The sequence below is a fragment of the Vicia villosa genome, linkage group LG1 (genome assembly GCF_029867415.1).
Source record: "Vicia villosa cultivar HV-30 ecotype Madison, WI linkage group LG1, Vvil1.0, whole genome shotgun sequence".
Classification (NCBI taxonomy): domain Eukaryota; kingdom Viridiplantae; phylum Streptophyta; class Magnoliopsida; order Fabales; family Fabaceae; genus Vicia; species Vicia villosa.
In genome coordinates, this window is record NC_081180.1 from 189,391,530 (window position 1) to 189,409,344 (window position 17,815).

General features: G+C 31.1%; 1 protein-coding gene across 1 annotated transcript; it reads right to left on the reverse strand.

The window, feature by feature from the left end:
* Positions 1-2,410: 2,410 nt before the first annotated feature.
* LOC131621389 (peroxidase A2-like) lies at positions 2,411-3,920 on the reverse strand. The gene is made up of 4 exons (XM_058892431.1): positions 3,685-3,920; positions 3,402-3,596; positions 3,137-3,302; positions 2,411-2,987 (listed from the first exon to the last, which is right to left on the reverse strand). The coding sequence occupies exons 1-4, from the start codon at positions 3,892-3,894 to the stop codon at positions 2,572-2,574; spliced, it is 987 nt and encodes a 328-aa protein (XP_058748414.1). The 5' UTR covers positions 3,895-3,920; the 3' UTR covers positions 2,411-2,571.
* Between the last annotated feature and the right edge of the window lie 13,895 nt (positions 3,921-17,815).

Here is a 17,815-nt window from a genome sequence, read left to right on the forward strand (position 1 = left end):
GACGCACCTATTTCCAAGGCGAATCATATCTTTGGTAGCATATCCTCCTTGTTTTTCTTCTTTCAAGACAATTTCTTTTGATAGCGTGCTTTCCTACCTTTTGTCAAATTGTAGACAACAATAGATTTAATAATTTTGTCTTTGCATTGAGTAACGTGATTTCTTGCATGTGATTTAATTGGAGCAATTTATGCTGTTCTTCAAAGCTTCTGAATACAGATTTAAAACTTATGTTGTTGTGAATGTTGATGTTACTTGTACTTCTAAGGAAGCTTAATATTATTTGTAATGTCAAGCCATTATTTTTATGATGACTTATGATCTTTTGTCACTGATTGTTGAATTCTCGTTCCATGTGCAGAACTTCTGATCATTTACTCATATGATCTTCTTGTTGTAATGAGTTCTTCATGTATCTGATATTTCTGTTTAATTCCTTGAAGCTTGTCTAAATTCCTTTCTGATGCTGTCGTATATGGCTTATAGCATAATATCTACACACTTAATGAAGGCATTAGTAATAAAATTATTGCTCACAAAATATATGCTTGTTATCATCAAAACCAGATTCTGAACATAAATTCTCAATTTTGTTCTAACACATGGTACCACATGCATTGAGTCACATTAATTGCATTCGAGTCGCATTATGTGTTATGTGATTACTTGAATTGATGAGAATTGTTTTATGATGTTTGAAATTTGCGTTTTGTGTAATAATTGTGGAACTTATTCAATTATGAAGTGTGAGTATATGATAATACTATTGTAGCTAGATTCATTTTTCATATTGTATGTATTCATTATGATGTGAATTCTCACACTTTTGTTTGAATGATGTTCATTGTGACATATTGCAGGTTCCGATGAGTAGTGAGCTTGTCCGAGGATTTAGCCGAGGAACTTTTGGTTTATAGTTTTGATTAGGTAGTGAGTCAAATGCTCTGGTCATGTAACACTAGGGGGTTTTACTTGAACTCATGTTTTAATGTTGGGATAATGTTGTCTTTATGGTATTTGACTTGATATTTGGGATATAATGTGGATGGCTATGTTGCCAAATGTTGAATTCATATGACATGTATATATTCCAGATTGATTATGTTATGTGATTTGGTAGATGAATATAGTATGGGATATATTCATTGAAACTTCGTAAGTTACTTTTATTCCGCGTGCGATATGCATATTTATGAAAACATGAAGATTCAAATTGTGTTATGGAATGATCAATGGATGTTTGTATAATTGTTATGGGTTTTCATTACGGTGAAAACGACATGTGACGTCCTTTTATTATATGCATGTTAATACTCTGTGAATGATTATTTATTTTGGGGTTAGAAAAGGGGTGTTACAGTTATAGCTAGTTCAGTAAATGGTTTGGGATAGTTCTGCATGAGGCTACTACTATTGCAATAACTGGTTATTGGTAGTTCAACATGTGGTTATTTCTATTTTAGTAAGTGTTTACTGATAGTTCTATGTGGTTACTACTAGTGCAATTTGAGGTTATTAGTAGTTCAACCTGTGGTTATTAGTGTTCGCGGGCTTTCCCTGCCCGCCCTCACATTTTTGCGGGATGGGGCTAGGTTTTAGGCCCACATCATTAACTATGCCCTCCCCGCCCTATCCCTTTTTTTGCAGGCTTTTGCAGGATGGGGCTAGGTTTTAGGCCCACATCATTAACTATGCCCTCCCCACCCTATCCCTTTTTTTGCAGGCTTTTGCGGTTCAGGCCTAAACGCGGTGCGCATGCCCGTTTGCCACCCCTAGTTTTAACATTTGCCTTAGTAGGGTTAAAACCATAGGATCTTGTATTATACATGGGTGATAAATTCTCCAAAACTTGTGTTTTTTTCCTTTGTTCTTTGCTGACATGCTGTTGTAATATATTCTCTCCGTCCCAAATTATAAGACATTTTGAAGAAGGGTTAAATAAGTTTTTGGTCCCTATAAATATTGCTGTTTTATTTTTAGTCCCTCCTGGATTTTGGCAACGGTTTTAGCTGGTTTTGGCAACGGTTCTTTTGTAAAAGTCGTTGCCTAAAGGCAGGGAGGGACCAAAAATGAAACTGCAATATTTATAGAGACCAAAATCTTATTTAACCCTTTGAAGAAAAAATTTGTCTTAAATTATAAGTTACTTTACAATTTTATTGAAACATTAATACAATTTTTTCTAATATACTCTCTATTATTTATTACTCTTTATTTTTCATACTCTTTTATTTCGCTTTTCAATATAATTATTAAAAGAGTATTTTTTTTAAAGTTATACATCATGTCACATTCCTATAAAATAATAATTTATTTCTTAATTTATGTGAAATGGTCAAAACGTCTTGTAATTTGTAATTTGAGAGGGAGCTAGGATAAAGTTTATAAAATCACATCAACCACTAATAAGTTACACAAAAGAGGAGACATATATTAATTGATTATCCAATTTGAAGACCCACATTAACGTTCACACATTAAAGAAAATACAACAGTTCATTTTGATAGAAACATGATAAACAACATCAAGATTTAAAACATGGTATATATAATGCCCTTTGTTTTGCCTCTTCAACTTCCATTGACTTTCTTACAATCGGTTCTGATTTCTCCCTGCGTTCCTGACAATGGACTAATATTACCCATATTAATCATTGACAGAGCAAATTGGGTAAAAAATGCAGTTTGGCTGTTGGCAAAGCTGTTAACAATAGAGACAGTGGAAGAACCGTTGGTAGAAAATAGTTCTTGATCCGTTTGGAGAAGACCCATTTGGGTTAGAAGATTGGTGAAATAGTTGTTGTCAAATGTGTCTTGGGTTGTAGGATCAAGATTGTTCAAAGTAGTTCCACTTCCACTTGGACAATTTTGTTGAAGTGTGGCCAAATATGTTGTGTTTAGAGTTGGGTCTGGGCTTCCAGTCCCGTTGAAATTGTTCAATCTTTGAGAGAAAAATTGACACTGAGCTCGGCCGAATGTGTGCGCACCTATGAACATTTCAATAAATTAAAATCAATCATTAACTTGTCTACTTATAAAAAAAAAATTACTATTGTTAATCATCTATAAAATACGGATTCTGACACAGATATGATAATGACACATGACACGGATATGTTGTTTATCATATAGTTACCTGACAATGCAACGAGATCAGTAGTGTCAAGATTAACCGCGGAAAATTTGGATGTAAGAGTGGTTAAGCTATCAAATGGAGAGGGAATAGAGGTATTTGCACCCCCTTGGTTTGCTGTTAGACCATCCCTTCTTCCAAGTAATACATTCCATGTAGGACCTCCTGACTGAAAAAATAAAAAATAAACTTATCGTTAATAATTAAAGTTCATATATAATTTGGAAATTGGAAAAAAGTTAAAATTTCAGTTACAAGAAACACTTACCAAAGACACTGAAGATTCGGCAGCAAGAGCAAGAATATCAGCACAAGATACAACACCAGCACATGAACTTTCAAGGGAGCTTTTGATACTGTCAACTACACCAAACCCGCGAATGGAATTAACATTCGGAGCAGCATTTTTCTCGCTCTGAGTAATGTTTCCACCTTGGTCTAACAAAATCGAAGCATCACACCCCTAACAAGCAAAAGAATAATATTAAGACGGTAATATTTACGATGGGAATAAAGAAAAAAAAAAAGAGTCTTAAGAATTTGAAATCTACATTGACAAAACAATCGTGAAAATGAAGACGAGTTAGGCTTGCGCCGATTCTCGAATCAGATTGAAGAGCCTGTTGAACAGCATCTCTGACAATGGTTGACACATTTGGGCATGTGTTGGAATAGAAAGTTGCATTCAGTTGTCCATTTGAAGGATGAACAAGGATCAATGTTAGGAAAATGAAAGCTGGAATACCTATTGTAGAAAGCATGATTGGTTTGTAGTATTTTTTTTTTTCTTTGCTTAATGATTACTATCTATCTCAATGCATGCATATATATAGATAAATAAAAGCGCGTACATCATTTATTTGTATTTTTAATTCATTATCTATTTTTAGAATAAAGGTCTTCACTAGTTATTACTTAATTAATACAGATTCAAATATACATCAAGTCAAGTTTCAAATATGTAGGTATACTTTGTCTTTAGGATACAAATTAAAATTTTGGTGATTGAGACTTCGCTGTCTAGTAGTTAAAAGTCGACATATCATAATAAGTTTATTGACCAAGTATATTATATATCGTGATTAATATTACGTGGCTAAGAATTCGTCTATTATTGCATGCCATGACAAATTCAATTATTATTATTATTATTATTATTATTATTATTATTATTATTATTATTATTATTATTATTATTATAAATTAATAATTTGAGGACAAAAAATATCTTTTGCTAATTTTTTCCAACTCAAATTTCACTTTTCACCTTTTTACTTTTTACCTTTTTACATTTTACTTTTTCACTTTTCACTTTTTATTACTTTATTATTATTTCTCATAAATTATTAATTAAAATATTCCAAAAAATAATTTTTTAATAAAAATATTATTATGATCATTTTAAATAATTGTTAATTTACATATAAAATAGTATTTAATTTTTAAAAATTAACTTTAGTAATTGAATATTAACGAAGAAATATAATATCAAATAATTTTAATTTTAAAATAAAATATTTTTTAGGAAAATAATAATAATTTTAATTTAAAAAAAAATATTTCAATTAAAATGAACTTAAAAACATACTTGAAAATGTGTGTTATTGGATAAAATACAAAAATGTGTGTCACTTATCATTAACTTTAATTTATATGACTCAAAATATTATTATATTATTATATTAATATATTTCATTAATGAAGTTTATACAATTGAAATAATGTTTGCACAATTAAATATTAGAAAAATTATTTGTTATTGATGTCATTTCACAAATATATGTTATCAATGTAAATAGGAGAAATATATATATTTACAGGAAAAAAAGTGTATTACTTATTCAATTGTAACATATTACTATTATTTATAGTCAAATTTGTTATGAATAAATATTATTGTGGATGTCCATATATATTCCTATCTTTTATCTTCATATTCTCTATTAAGTGGTATAGTAAGGTTATGATTTTTCACCTTTCTAATATCCTATAAATAAGGTCTACTTTGCAATGTAAATAATACTTCTTGAAGAATATAATAGAATACCACTTTCTCTCTTACTTTCTCTACTTCATCTCTATATTGTTTTTGTTAATTTTATAACACGTTATCAGCACGATACTCTACAACGCGAGTAATGATATAGCCAGGTTCTACGTTATTTTCCAAATCTTAATATATTTGAACCAATATAATATAATCCATGATTTTGTTACTATTTTTTTCTTCATATAAATATGTTTATTTTTTATATATTTTGTAGAGAAATTGATTTTCCTTGTACAATAATATTATATTTCTTTGATCATTCTTGTTAAATTCCGAAAGAATTTAACATTAAAGCATTTTTATATGTTTGTCCGGAATTGAATTTTAACACATAAAAGTGTTAATTTAATATTCAAGCATCCCTGGAGCATTGCACAAAGAATAATTTTTCTTGACCGTTGTTTATGGAAATAGTTTGTGATGTGATATTTGTAAAACTAAAGATTATTATTAAACTAACTTCAAATTATTGTTCAAAGATTGAGTTTAATCGAGTATTGTGTTTATCAATAATTGATGAATTCCAGAAGAATTCAACGTTCAATCACCTTTAAAAGGTCGCATCTATAATATTAAAGGGTCATCTCGGATATAATATGATGCGAATAATTTGTAGTGAAGAACCAGAAGTTTCTCCAGTCCAGTCAATTTTTGTGTGTTTCTAAAGAAAAATAAAAATTTGAGAAATTGCATTTTTATGACACTAATTGTTGAATCGACTAAAATATCATGCATATGTCTCTACTCACAACCAGAAGTTTGTGAAATTATTTTCTCAACTAATTAGAATAAGATCTTGTTTTCTGGATTTTTTTTTTATAGAAATTCCTGTATAAGTATCACATATATTATTAAAATTGATATTGAATATCATGTAGTATATGTTCATAAAAAGAAAATGGACCCGAAGATCCATTCTTTAGACGTCTAAAGTTAATTATATGGTTGACACTTATGAGATCATCAATTCTAAATTATATATTTGAAACACCCAAACTATGATATTAAGATATTTATTCGCATTAAGCTAACAAGATACTATATATTAGTCCTCCCTAATTTATTCTAGTATTTCTCATCTTAGTGAACATTTGGATGTGTTGTGTATATTCCAATTGCTCCAATATAATACGTTAGGATGAGTCATGAAAGAATATTGGAAAAATATAATTAATATGACTCTCAATGTTGAGGATATAATTTGAGAAAATAATCAAATACTTGATTGCAGCCCAGTAGGCTGATTATCACTTGATAAATTAATTTTCCCAATATTAGGGGGAGGGAAATGAACAGCTTAAATCATGAACAAGAAGTTCAAATGAACAAGTTAAAATAAATTGTTGTCTTGATCCTCGTACAAATTAATATGAACCAAAAGTTAAAAATATTATTCATTTGCTAAGTTTATGAAATAAATTACCAGCTGGTAATACTCCACTCAAAGTGGATTCTCCTATTGGATAAGATAATATTGCAAATGAGTTGTAGCTGCGCCTAAAGCGTGGAATGAAAGTAGGTTCCAATGTTAAAAGTCCTCTACTAAGAAAAAGAAACTAAAGATGACCCAAGTGAGGATATGAAAATGCTAAGAGCACTTTGATCTAATTTAACTTTCAGTTCCAGAAGAACAAATCAAGTACTTGAAATATGAAATAAAGAGATCTCGATAAACTATGTCATGGATGAAATGGAATGGAACCGAAATTGAGATAACTAAATAAAGTCAATATTGACAATGTCTTTGTATACAATATAGCGCTAAAAGTGATCAATGATAACGAGGATCATGAGTCAAAGTCTATTAAAGATTAAAGACTAAGTGAGAATTGGCCAAAATAAATATATTCAATTGAATAAGAATTAAACTCACTTTACAAGTGACTCACTTTTGGACCTGTAGTCCGAACACCTCATGGTGTGAAACTAATTGGATATAAATGAGTTTTTGTGAAAAAGAAAAATAAGAATGATATAAAGTTTGATTTATTGCTCAATGATTTTCACAAAGACCTAAGATTGATTTTGATAAAACATATTCACCTGTAGTGGATTCAATTGATTTTTGATAATTAAGTAGCCTTGTAACACATGAAGTACTTAATTTGAACATGATGGATGTAATGACATCTTATTTATATGGTTCACTTAATAGTGACGTTTACATGAAATTCCCTGAAGGGTTCAATATACCAGAGGCACGTAATTTTGGATCTCGAGAAAACTACTCCATCAAATTGAACAAGTTTCTCTATGGGTTGAAACAATCTGGATGCATGTGGTATAATCACCATAGTGAATATTTACTAAAGGATGGATATACAAATAACTCAATTTGTCCTTGTATTTTCATAAAATGATATGGAAAAATATTTGCAATAATAGTTGTCTATGTGGATGACATAAGTATTATTGGAACTCCTGAAGAGCTTCCAAAAGCTATAAATTGCTTAAATAAATAGTTTGAGATGAAGGACTTAGAAAAGATAAAATATGTCTAGGTTTGCAAATTGAGCATGTGGACAAAAGAATATTTGTACATCAAGAAGGCTATATAGAAAAGTGTTGAAATGATTCTATATGGACAAAGATCTTTAGATGAAAATGTTAGATCATTAGATGTGGAGAAAGATCTTTTTAGGCCTCAAGAAAATGATGAAAATTGCTTAGTCCTGAATTACAATATCTCAGTGCAATTAGAGTACTAATGCACCTTGCTAATTATACACATCATGATATATCATTTGCCGTCAATCTATAAGTAAGATAGAATTATTCACCTACACGAAGAAATTGGAAAGCGGTCAAACATATACTTCGTGATCTTAAAGATGTTGGTTACTTGTCAAATTCTCACAATGGTAGATCATAAAGTGGTTATTTGTTTACATGTGATGGTACAACCATTTCATGGAGATCTATGAAACAAATCATGGCAACAACTTCATAAAGTCTCGCATAACTATTAGCACTACATGAAGTCACTTCGAAGAAGACATTTTAAGTAACTACTACAAATAGTATCGTCTCACATATAAATGTATATATGAGGGGGAGAAATAAATATTTTCTGCACTCTTTTTCCCTTCGCCATGGTTTTGTCTCATTGGGTTTTTCTGGTAAGGTTTTTAACGAGGCAGTTCACAATCAAAGGATATTGTACTCTTTTTCCTTCACTGGATTTTTTCCCATTGGGTTTCTCTAGTAAGGTTTTAACGAGGCATATCCTCAATGGACATTCAAGGGGGAGTGTTATGAATAAATATTATTGTGGATGTCCATATATATTCTTATCTTTCATCTTCATATTCTCTATTAAGTGGTATAGTAAGGTTATGATTTTCACCTTCCTAATATCCTATAAATAGAGACCACTTTGTAATGTAAAGCTAACTACTTGAAAGATGATAATACAATATTACTTTTTCTCTTCTTTTCTCTCATTCATCTCTCCTTCATCTATATTGTTTTGGTTATTTTCATAACAAAATTCTATTAGTATCAAGTTTTATTGATTCAGATACTTTTGTAAATGATATCTAAACAAAAATAATATTTGTATACTGGAAAAAATCTATTATTGTTCTAAATATATTTATATACGAAAAATGGTATTTATGATCAAAAAAGATTTATTCAAAAAAGTTATACGGGAAAAAAATTATTATTGATCTAAATATTTTTATGTAAACGATACCTAAATATAAATAATATTTTTATATGGGAAAAATCTATTAATGATTTAAATATTTTTATATATGAAAAATGATATTTATGATCCAAAAAAATTTTATTCAAAAAAGGTATACGGGAAAAAAAATATTATTGATCTAAATATTTTTATATACGAAAATTTACAATTGATTCAGATAATTTTGTAAACGATACCTAAACATAAATAATATTTGTATATGGGAAAAATCTATTAATGATCTAAATATTTTTATATATGGAAAATGGTATTTGTGATCCAAAAAATTTTGATTCAAAAATAGTATACGGAAAAAAAATCTATTATTAATGTAAATATTTTTATATACGAAAATTTACTATTGATCCAAATATTTTTCTAAATGATACCTAAACATAAATAATACTTGTATACGGGAAAAAATCTATTACTGATCTAAATATTTTCATATACAAAAAATGGTATTTTATGATTTAAAAATTTTGATTTAAATTTTATTTTTGATTTAAAATAAATATATTATGTACACAAATGCGCGTAACAAACCAGAATCCGTGCGTATGCACGGGTTTGTTACTAGTTATTATTATTATTATTATTATTATTATTATTATTGGTGAAGTCTAAGGTGAGGGCTCAATTAAGTCCCTCACCGGTGAAACCTCTAAAATTAACCATAAGATTAAATAAATGATTGAGATCTAATATAAAAAAAAATGAGAAGACCAATTGTAGGTAATTTTTTTTACACAGTGTTAAAGTATTACTTTTTGTAAGAATTTTGTTTCCTTAAGAAATTCAGTCCGAGGGTGACGTAATTTATCATTCATCATCACATGAAATGATGCTAAGATTAAGTACCACTTTCTTTTTCATTTCAGTTCTAGCTTCAAATTCAAAGAAACCCACTTTTAGATTCAAAATCACAATTGTTTCTGTAACAGATTCAAGTACAATGGCTTTCACTCAAACCCCGAATTCAACTTCAACCTCTAAAATAATTGATTCTCATCTCCATGTTTGGGCCTCTTCTCCAGAGGTAACAAATGGGTTCATTCTTGATTTACATCAAACTTCAAAATAATAATGAAGAACATGGACAACAGTAAAGAAGATGGAACAAACTTGAAACCTAAATCTGGAAAAAATAAAACGTGGTGCATAAGGATAACTGAATTGATTTTAAGGAAAATTCAATTTTTATTTTATTTTACATTCTTATGAAAAGTAAGAAAATGATTAGTTACTTTGGAAAAACAAATTACATGTGAGTGATGATATATGTTCTCACTCTTTATTAAATTAGATGTAAGGCATTCATCTAATCTTATGGTTATTTTTAGGGATTTCACCGGTGAGGGACTTAATTGAGCCCTCACCTTAGACTTTACCATTATTATTATTATTATTATTATTTTAATTATTATTATTTTTTTATTATTATTATTATTATTATTATTATTATTATATACAAGTCGAGGGTGTTGGAGAGCGTTTAGAGTTTCCAATTACGGTTATGTCCGTGTGAAGGTTTATTATTATTATTATTATTATTATTATTATTATTATTATTATTATTATTGTTATTATTATTATTATTATTATTATTATTATAATATACAAGTTGAGGGTGTTGGAGAGCTTAGAGTTCCCAATTACGGTTATGTCCGTGTGAAGGTTAATTTTTGGGTATGGAGAAATCAGTTGCTAGAGGTCCAAGGGTTTTTTAACTATTATATTCCTAAAAACACATATGGTTCTCCGATGGGAAGCATATAGAAGGAAAAAAAAGGTAGTTTTACAAAGTGATGGAAACTTTTTCTTTTATATAAGTAAGGATTTAATTAAAAGAGTCCTAGAAATACTCTGGATTACAAAAGCCGAGAGTTGGTACGGGTTTGATAGGAACTTTGATAAGTTAAGCAATATGGAGTTGGAGAATATTATGAGTGTTGCTAGAAGTAATAGACATGCCATTAATTCATGCCTAGTGCGGCGGAAGCGGCGCCGTTGGATGCTTCCATTTGCCTGCATGCCTTGGCATTGCGGGGGGTGGTACGTTCCGCGGTGTTGGATCTGGCCGAAGCGGGGGCGTGTGAGTGGTATCGCGGATGTTTGTGTTTGCTGGCTCCGTGCCTTGGCCCCGAACGGTGAACACGGCATTCCTATGGCGGAAAATACAAATTAAATGGAGGCGGCCCTTATCGAAATGCCAAGAAACTGTGTGGAAGGAGGATTTTATGTCTGGAAAAAAAAATAGACATGCCATTAAGTAACTCTTTAAATTTCAAAGTTTTATGGTAAAATTTCCATGTGACTGCTTGTTGTGATACTTGAATATGTTCCTTTAATTTTTATTACAACTCTATTTGGTAAAATTAGCTGGTAGCTAGTAGCTAATAGGTGATAGCTTAAGCTCAAACTGATGATTGATAGCTGATAAGCTAACGTGAGTGTTTGATAAATTAGCTGATTCTTTAGCTAATAGATACAAAATGACATAAAGGACATTTTAATTAATAAAGATAATAATATATTTTGTTAAAATAATAAGGATATAACTAGAAGAAAAAGTCACAAGCTAAAAGCTACTTCAAATAATTTTTGAAACAAAAGCTAAAATCTAGTAAAAAAACTACAAGCTAAAAGCTAAAAGAGAGTTACCAAAGAGCATTTTGATTAATGTGAGTTGAAAAGCTAAAAGCAAAAAGTTCTTTTTTGGGTCTTATCAAACAGATAAAGATCTCATGAGTTTCTTGGGTTTCTCGTGGATCATCTTCTATTATGAGTAAGAGAAATTTTTTAGCTGCACTTTTATTTATACTTTGGAATAAATTTTTCATCAAAATTAAAACTTAAGCCTTAACCTCTCTGCTCTTCGCGTTGGGCAAAAATAACGTGTCTTATCGGCAAACAATTTGAATAATGACAAAGAATATTTTAACACTATCCTGGATAAATTTTTTCTAAAAAATAGGATTGTACATTAAACTTCATGTGATAATACTCCTTAACAAAATGGAGTTGCCGAAAGAAAAAATAGGAATTTATTGGAGGTTGCTAGAGTTCTACTTTTCTCAAATAATGTACCAAATTATTTGTACGGCGAAACTGTTTTAACATCTGCATATTTAATTAACAAAATACCCAACAAAATTCTCAATTTTCAAACTCCAATTTAAAGGTGAGAAAAATACAAGAAGGGGGTTGAATTGTGTTTTCTTTTTCTCCTCTTTTAGTTCTCTTCAAATCAGGCGTAGTCCTGTCCCCTCGCACTTCCAAGAGATTTCCACTATAATCAAAACAGATTACAAGTTGCTCAAGCACTCAAGAAAGAGACTTCCAATTCCCAAACACACGAGTAAGAGACTTTAATGCTCAAGCACACAAGCAATAGACTTTAAATTGCTCAAGAACACAATCAAGAGATTATATAAATGTTCAAACATACAAGTAAGAGACTTCATAAATGCTCAAGCACACAAGCAAGAGACTTCACTGCTCAAGCACGCAGGCAAGAGACTTCACAACTAATCTATCTAGTAGATAAATGATAGTGATAAGGTGATTGTTTCCCTTGATATACAATCAGAGGTTTAAATATTTTACAACACAATAAGACTCTAAGACTTAGAGATTTCTAAGATTTGCAAACATAAGAATCCTCTAAGTTTTGCTTCTGCAACAATTTTGACAAAGTAACTTCTCTTTTGTTGTCAATGCGCAGTGTTGAATTTATCTCCAAATCTTCAGCTACTTTTATAGAGTTCCATGAAAGAGTCGTTGGAGAAAATCTTCAAGCACAAGAGAGTCTTTGTAGAGAGGCATCAACAGATCTTTTCTAAGGCTTCCTCAAATGGATAATATCGTTGCAAGCTCATTTTAACTTCATTTTCTTCCAAAGGAATTATCAGCTATAAACGTTCAAACTTCTACAACCTTTTGTTGAGTTATCACGTGACTAGAACATGACAAATTGACCTCAGAGTCTGATAGCGATGTGTCATGACTTCCTCGGTTCCTGAACTTTTACAGGGTTTAGGTTCTGGTCCTTTAGAGTCTAAGTCTGAGTCTTGGCTTCTGATCCTTCAGACTTTGACTTTTCATAGGTGTGCTTGTTCATAGTCTGGAGACATCAGATTTTGATCATCTTAATCAGAAGTTGATTCTTCAAAATCTGATCTTCAAAATCTGATCTTCAAAATCTGTTTCTTAATAACTTCTCTTCCATGTTCAGTACGGTTTCAAACTGAATTTCAATCAGTATATTGATCTTTGTACCTACGCACTTGAACACACATTAGACAACCCAATTATTCTTCAAATACTTTGTTATCATCAAAACCCAAGGGATATGGTATAAATCAATTTTGTTCCAACAATCTTCCCCTTTTTTATTATGACAAACACGGGTATTTAAGAACAGTGGTTGTTGATTTAATTAACATTCTGAATTTAGGGTCTGAGGTTTGAAAGCTCCCACTAATCTAATAGTCCTAAGGATGAGGTTTGTAAGCTTCCCCTAAATTATACATTCTTAAGGGTGAGGTTTGTAAGCTCCCCATAAGTCCTAGCCAAGTTAATTAAATTTTTCATTGAATCACTAAAAAACGTATCTTCAGAATTAAACATAAACAGATTTAAATCAATCATGTTCAGATGTTTAAATACTTATCCTTCTTCTCCCCCTTTTTTCATCAACAAAAATGAAATAGAAAAATTACTAAGTAAAAATATATAGGATGTTAATAAATCTGAATAAAAGTAAATAAAAATCATATCCAAGTTTCCACATATGTCATCAATATGCTGAGACTAGAATGGTTGTTTGAACAAATCCATAATTCTCGAGATGGTTAAATCTTGTTCTGACTGTAGAGCATAGACTAATAAGAGTCAAATTTGGAAATATGTACAAGAAGAACAAGACCAACTCTCCCTCTTGTGTATATAGGTGCACAGTATCTAATACCCATTAAGCATTAAATCCAACCTCTATATTAAAAGTGAATTCACAATATCAGCAAAAGCACCTTATTCTCTCTCTCTCTCTCTCTCTCTCTCTCTCTCTCTCTCTCTCTCTCTCTCTTTATCAAGAAATATGGGAAACACAAAGCAAGATAAGAATTTTATAAAATATTTCTCCAAGAAGATTGGAAAGCTCATAAATAAGTAAAAGAGGGAAGAGACAAACAAGGCCAAAGAGGATGCAAAGGCTTAGTCATCCACAGTTACTAGAACATCAAAGGATGTCAGAACTTCAGAGTCAAGACTGAGTTTCAAGAAGAAGGAAGGTCCACCTGATGAGGAATGGGATGAAGAATGGTTCAACTACCTCAACTCAATTACTGAGAATGAGGATTAAGACTGAAGTTTCAAACCCTTTTGTGTAATGCATATATTTAACCCCCTTTTTAAAGAAAGATAATGAGCTTGTAACTAATTCATGATCAATAAAAAAGATCAATTTGTTTATATTTTATTGACTTTGATTCTCTTTCCCTTAGCTCTCTTTTGAATTAACCAATGATATTGATAGACATGTTTGCAACCAACCAATTTAACAGTGAAAAGATGACATATAGTTTTCAAGATATGAATTTATTTTACCATAGAAAAATAATAAATCCCACTTAATATAGCTCAGTGTATGAGCAAGCACAATATCTTCTTATCATCATCAGACTCTGATCCTTCATTCAAAAACCAACACTAATCTTCAACAAAATGCATGTTCACATTCTTTTTAATAAGGTCAAATCTTTCAATAGTAAAAGGCTTGGTAAATATATCATCCCATTGATGATCAATATTAGTGAACTGTATATATTTATAACATCCTTCAGAACATAATCTCTAAAAGTGTTTTTTGATTTTAATGTTCTTGGTTATTGAATGTTGAACTGGATTCTTTGTCAAACAAATACCAACAGTATTATTACATAATATAGATGTTTTGCTCCCATAAAGCTGGTAATCCTCTAGTTGATATTTCATCCAGAGTAGTTGTGTGCAACAACTACAATTCTTATGTTGGAGTCGAAGTCAGAATCAGACTGTAGCAGGGCCAGAAAATTCGTTGAAGTTGCAGCACTAGTTATATTTAAGTTTCGGGTCATTAGTTTTGGGTCTGGGTCGTATGTTTGACAGTTGGATTGTAAAACGGGTTTTATTCTTTTCCAATAGGGTACAGCCGCGGTACTGTTCACCATCGTCACTATTCACGGAAAAAAAATCAAGCTTGTACGATTGGCAATGGAGAACTAAACCTTCCGGACGGATTTACTGTATTCAGGTTTAATACTTTGAGATTGTTATAACTACAATTAGAATTCTATTCCTTTCAATAAAATTATATGATCATTGTTTGCTTAATTCAATTTCCTTATAATATTGTTGATTAAATTTGAATCGATATATGTTCTTGACTTTTGATCGCAATTCGACTCTGCTTAACCGTTGAATTGTGATATCTTTAACGTATGCTTAATCCGGCAATAGGAATATATATCTTACGATTTCGATCACGCTTGTTGAATGATATTATGTTCAAATAGGATAGAGATCGTATTTGTATCAATCGATGATAAGTAGAACCCGAAGCAGTGAATTCGTTTGCACAATAATCACTTATTTTGAAAACAGCTTATTTTTAGAATCACTTATTTTAAGCACTTTTTCTGTAATTCAAAACTGAACCAAACCCCCCCCCATCAATTTCGATTAGTTGATAATAAACAAGAATCCTTGCGATACGACTCGAGCCATTGTCGCTATACTATCGTTTTCAAAATACTCGTTTTTGATCCGTGTGCGACAGCGGATCAAATTGGCGCCGTTACCAGGGATTCTTGTTATTATTAATCGTTTTTAGAGCCATAGCTTTAGTGTTCTCGCGTTTAGGCCGTAGTTTCCTCACGGTTTTGGCCAATTCGCGTTTAGAGTCGAAAAATTCAGTTTTTGAAAAAATTGTGTTCGATTGTAAAAAGTTTTTGCCTACTCGAAGTAGAAAAATCGTGCGATTGATACTCCTTTACTCGAATTCGAGCCAAACTTGCCAAATTCATCGTTTTTCTATTTTTAATGAATTTTTTACTGTTTTCATAGAGTCTAAAAAATCCAAAAAACAAATCTCAAAATTCTTATTTCATCTAATTAGATTAAATTTTGTGTTTTTATATTTTTCTGAACTTATTTTAATCGTGTTCCTTCATTCAATTTGTTTATGGCTGTTATAGGACATTGTTGGCAGTTTCGCATTTGTTACTGCATTGCTTAATTGATTTTGATTCTGAACTTGATTTTGATAACATGGTTGATCAAAGAACACTAAGGCAGCTAGCTGCGCTTGATGTTAATTATAATGGTTTATATATTGAATATGATGATGTTGTTGTTCCCTTTGAATTGAAATCTGGTTTAATACACTTGTTGTCAAGGTTTAGTGGTCTTGCAGGTGAGGATCCACATAAGCATCTAAAGGAATTCCAGATTGTTTGTTCTACATTATTGAGACCTAAAGGAATAACAGAAGACCATATCAAGCTGAGAGTCTTCCCGTTCTCACTTCAAGGTGCTGCAAAAGATTGGTTATACTACCTTTAGCCGAACTCTGTTACAAGCTGGAATGATCTCAAAAAAGTGTTCTTAGAAAGATTCTTCCCTCCCCAAGTTACCACTTTTGCATCTTTCGGACTTTCACTAGAGGATATTGTCAAACAAATGGCTGCAAATAATCTTCAGTATCAACAACAAATAGATTATACTCTTCAGACTTTGCAAACACAAATTGGACAACTTGCCACTTTGATGAATGTCATTCAGCAAGCTCAAGGATCAAACCAACAACCCTTGGAAGAGCATTCTGTTTTTCAAATAGAGTTGCTTTCTGAAAATGTTGATGATACGTGTAATGATTTGCTTGCATCTGATTTTCCATCAATGTCTGATTTTGAAGATGTTTACTCATGTTCTGATTGTACTAACACTAACATTTGTGTTGTATGTGCTGAGATTGATGCTGCCTTGCAGGGTAACATATTAACTACAGGTGAAGTTGTTATCGATGAAGCTATTCATGCACCTGATACTCTTGACATCCCGACTGCCTCAAACACTCCTTCCATTGAGCAGCCACCTTCCCCCGAGCTGAAGTAACTTCCTGAAAATTTGAAATACGCTTATTTAGAGATGAAGGAAAAGCTACCAGTTATAATTTCTTCTAACCTTGATTTTGATCACGAAAATAAGCTTTTGCAGGTTTTGAAGAAGCATAAGAAGGCGATTGGGTGGACATTGACCGACATTCCTGATATTAGCCCGTCCATGATTTTGCATAGTGTCTCAATTGAAGTGGAAGGTGAAACAAAAGTAGTGAGGCAGCCCCTCAATCTTTTGATCTCTGAGGTTGTGGAAAAGAAGATCACATGCACATTCGACACTTTCACTTATCGAAGATTCTTCTTTGATCCTGGAATAAACGATAAAGACACTAATATAAATTCCAAGTTCAATGGATATTACCCAAAGCTACTCCATGAGAGCCCCACTTTGGAAGAAGAGAATGTAGAAGATCTCTCTTTGGGAAAGGCTGCTTATGTGATCACATATCCTCCTTGACTACTCGGGTGTGTTCTTTCCTTTCTCTCACTCTTATTTTATATTAATGTTCTTTCATTGAGGACAATGTATGTCTTGTGTGAGGGAGAGAATCATTTACTTTTTTTGTTTTCTTTCAATTTTTGTTTTGTTTTTGTTTTGTTTTCAGTACTTAAAAAAATGCATCTTTTTGAAAGTTTTGGGTTATAGACTGATTTGAGTCAAGTTTGCGGAGACTTGGGAAAAATTCACAAGATTGGTATCATTTTAACACCGTTAGTCTCCTGCATATGGAAATTGATTTGAATTTTTTATTATGTTTTAGCCTTAATTTTGCATTCTT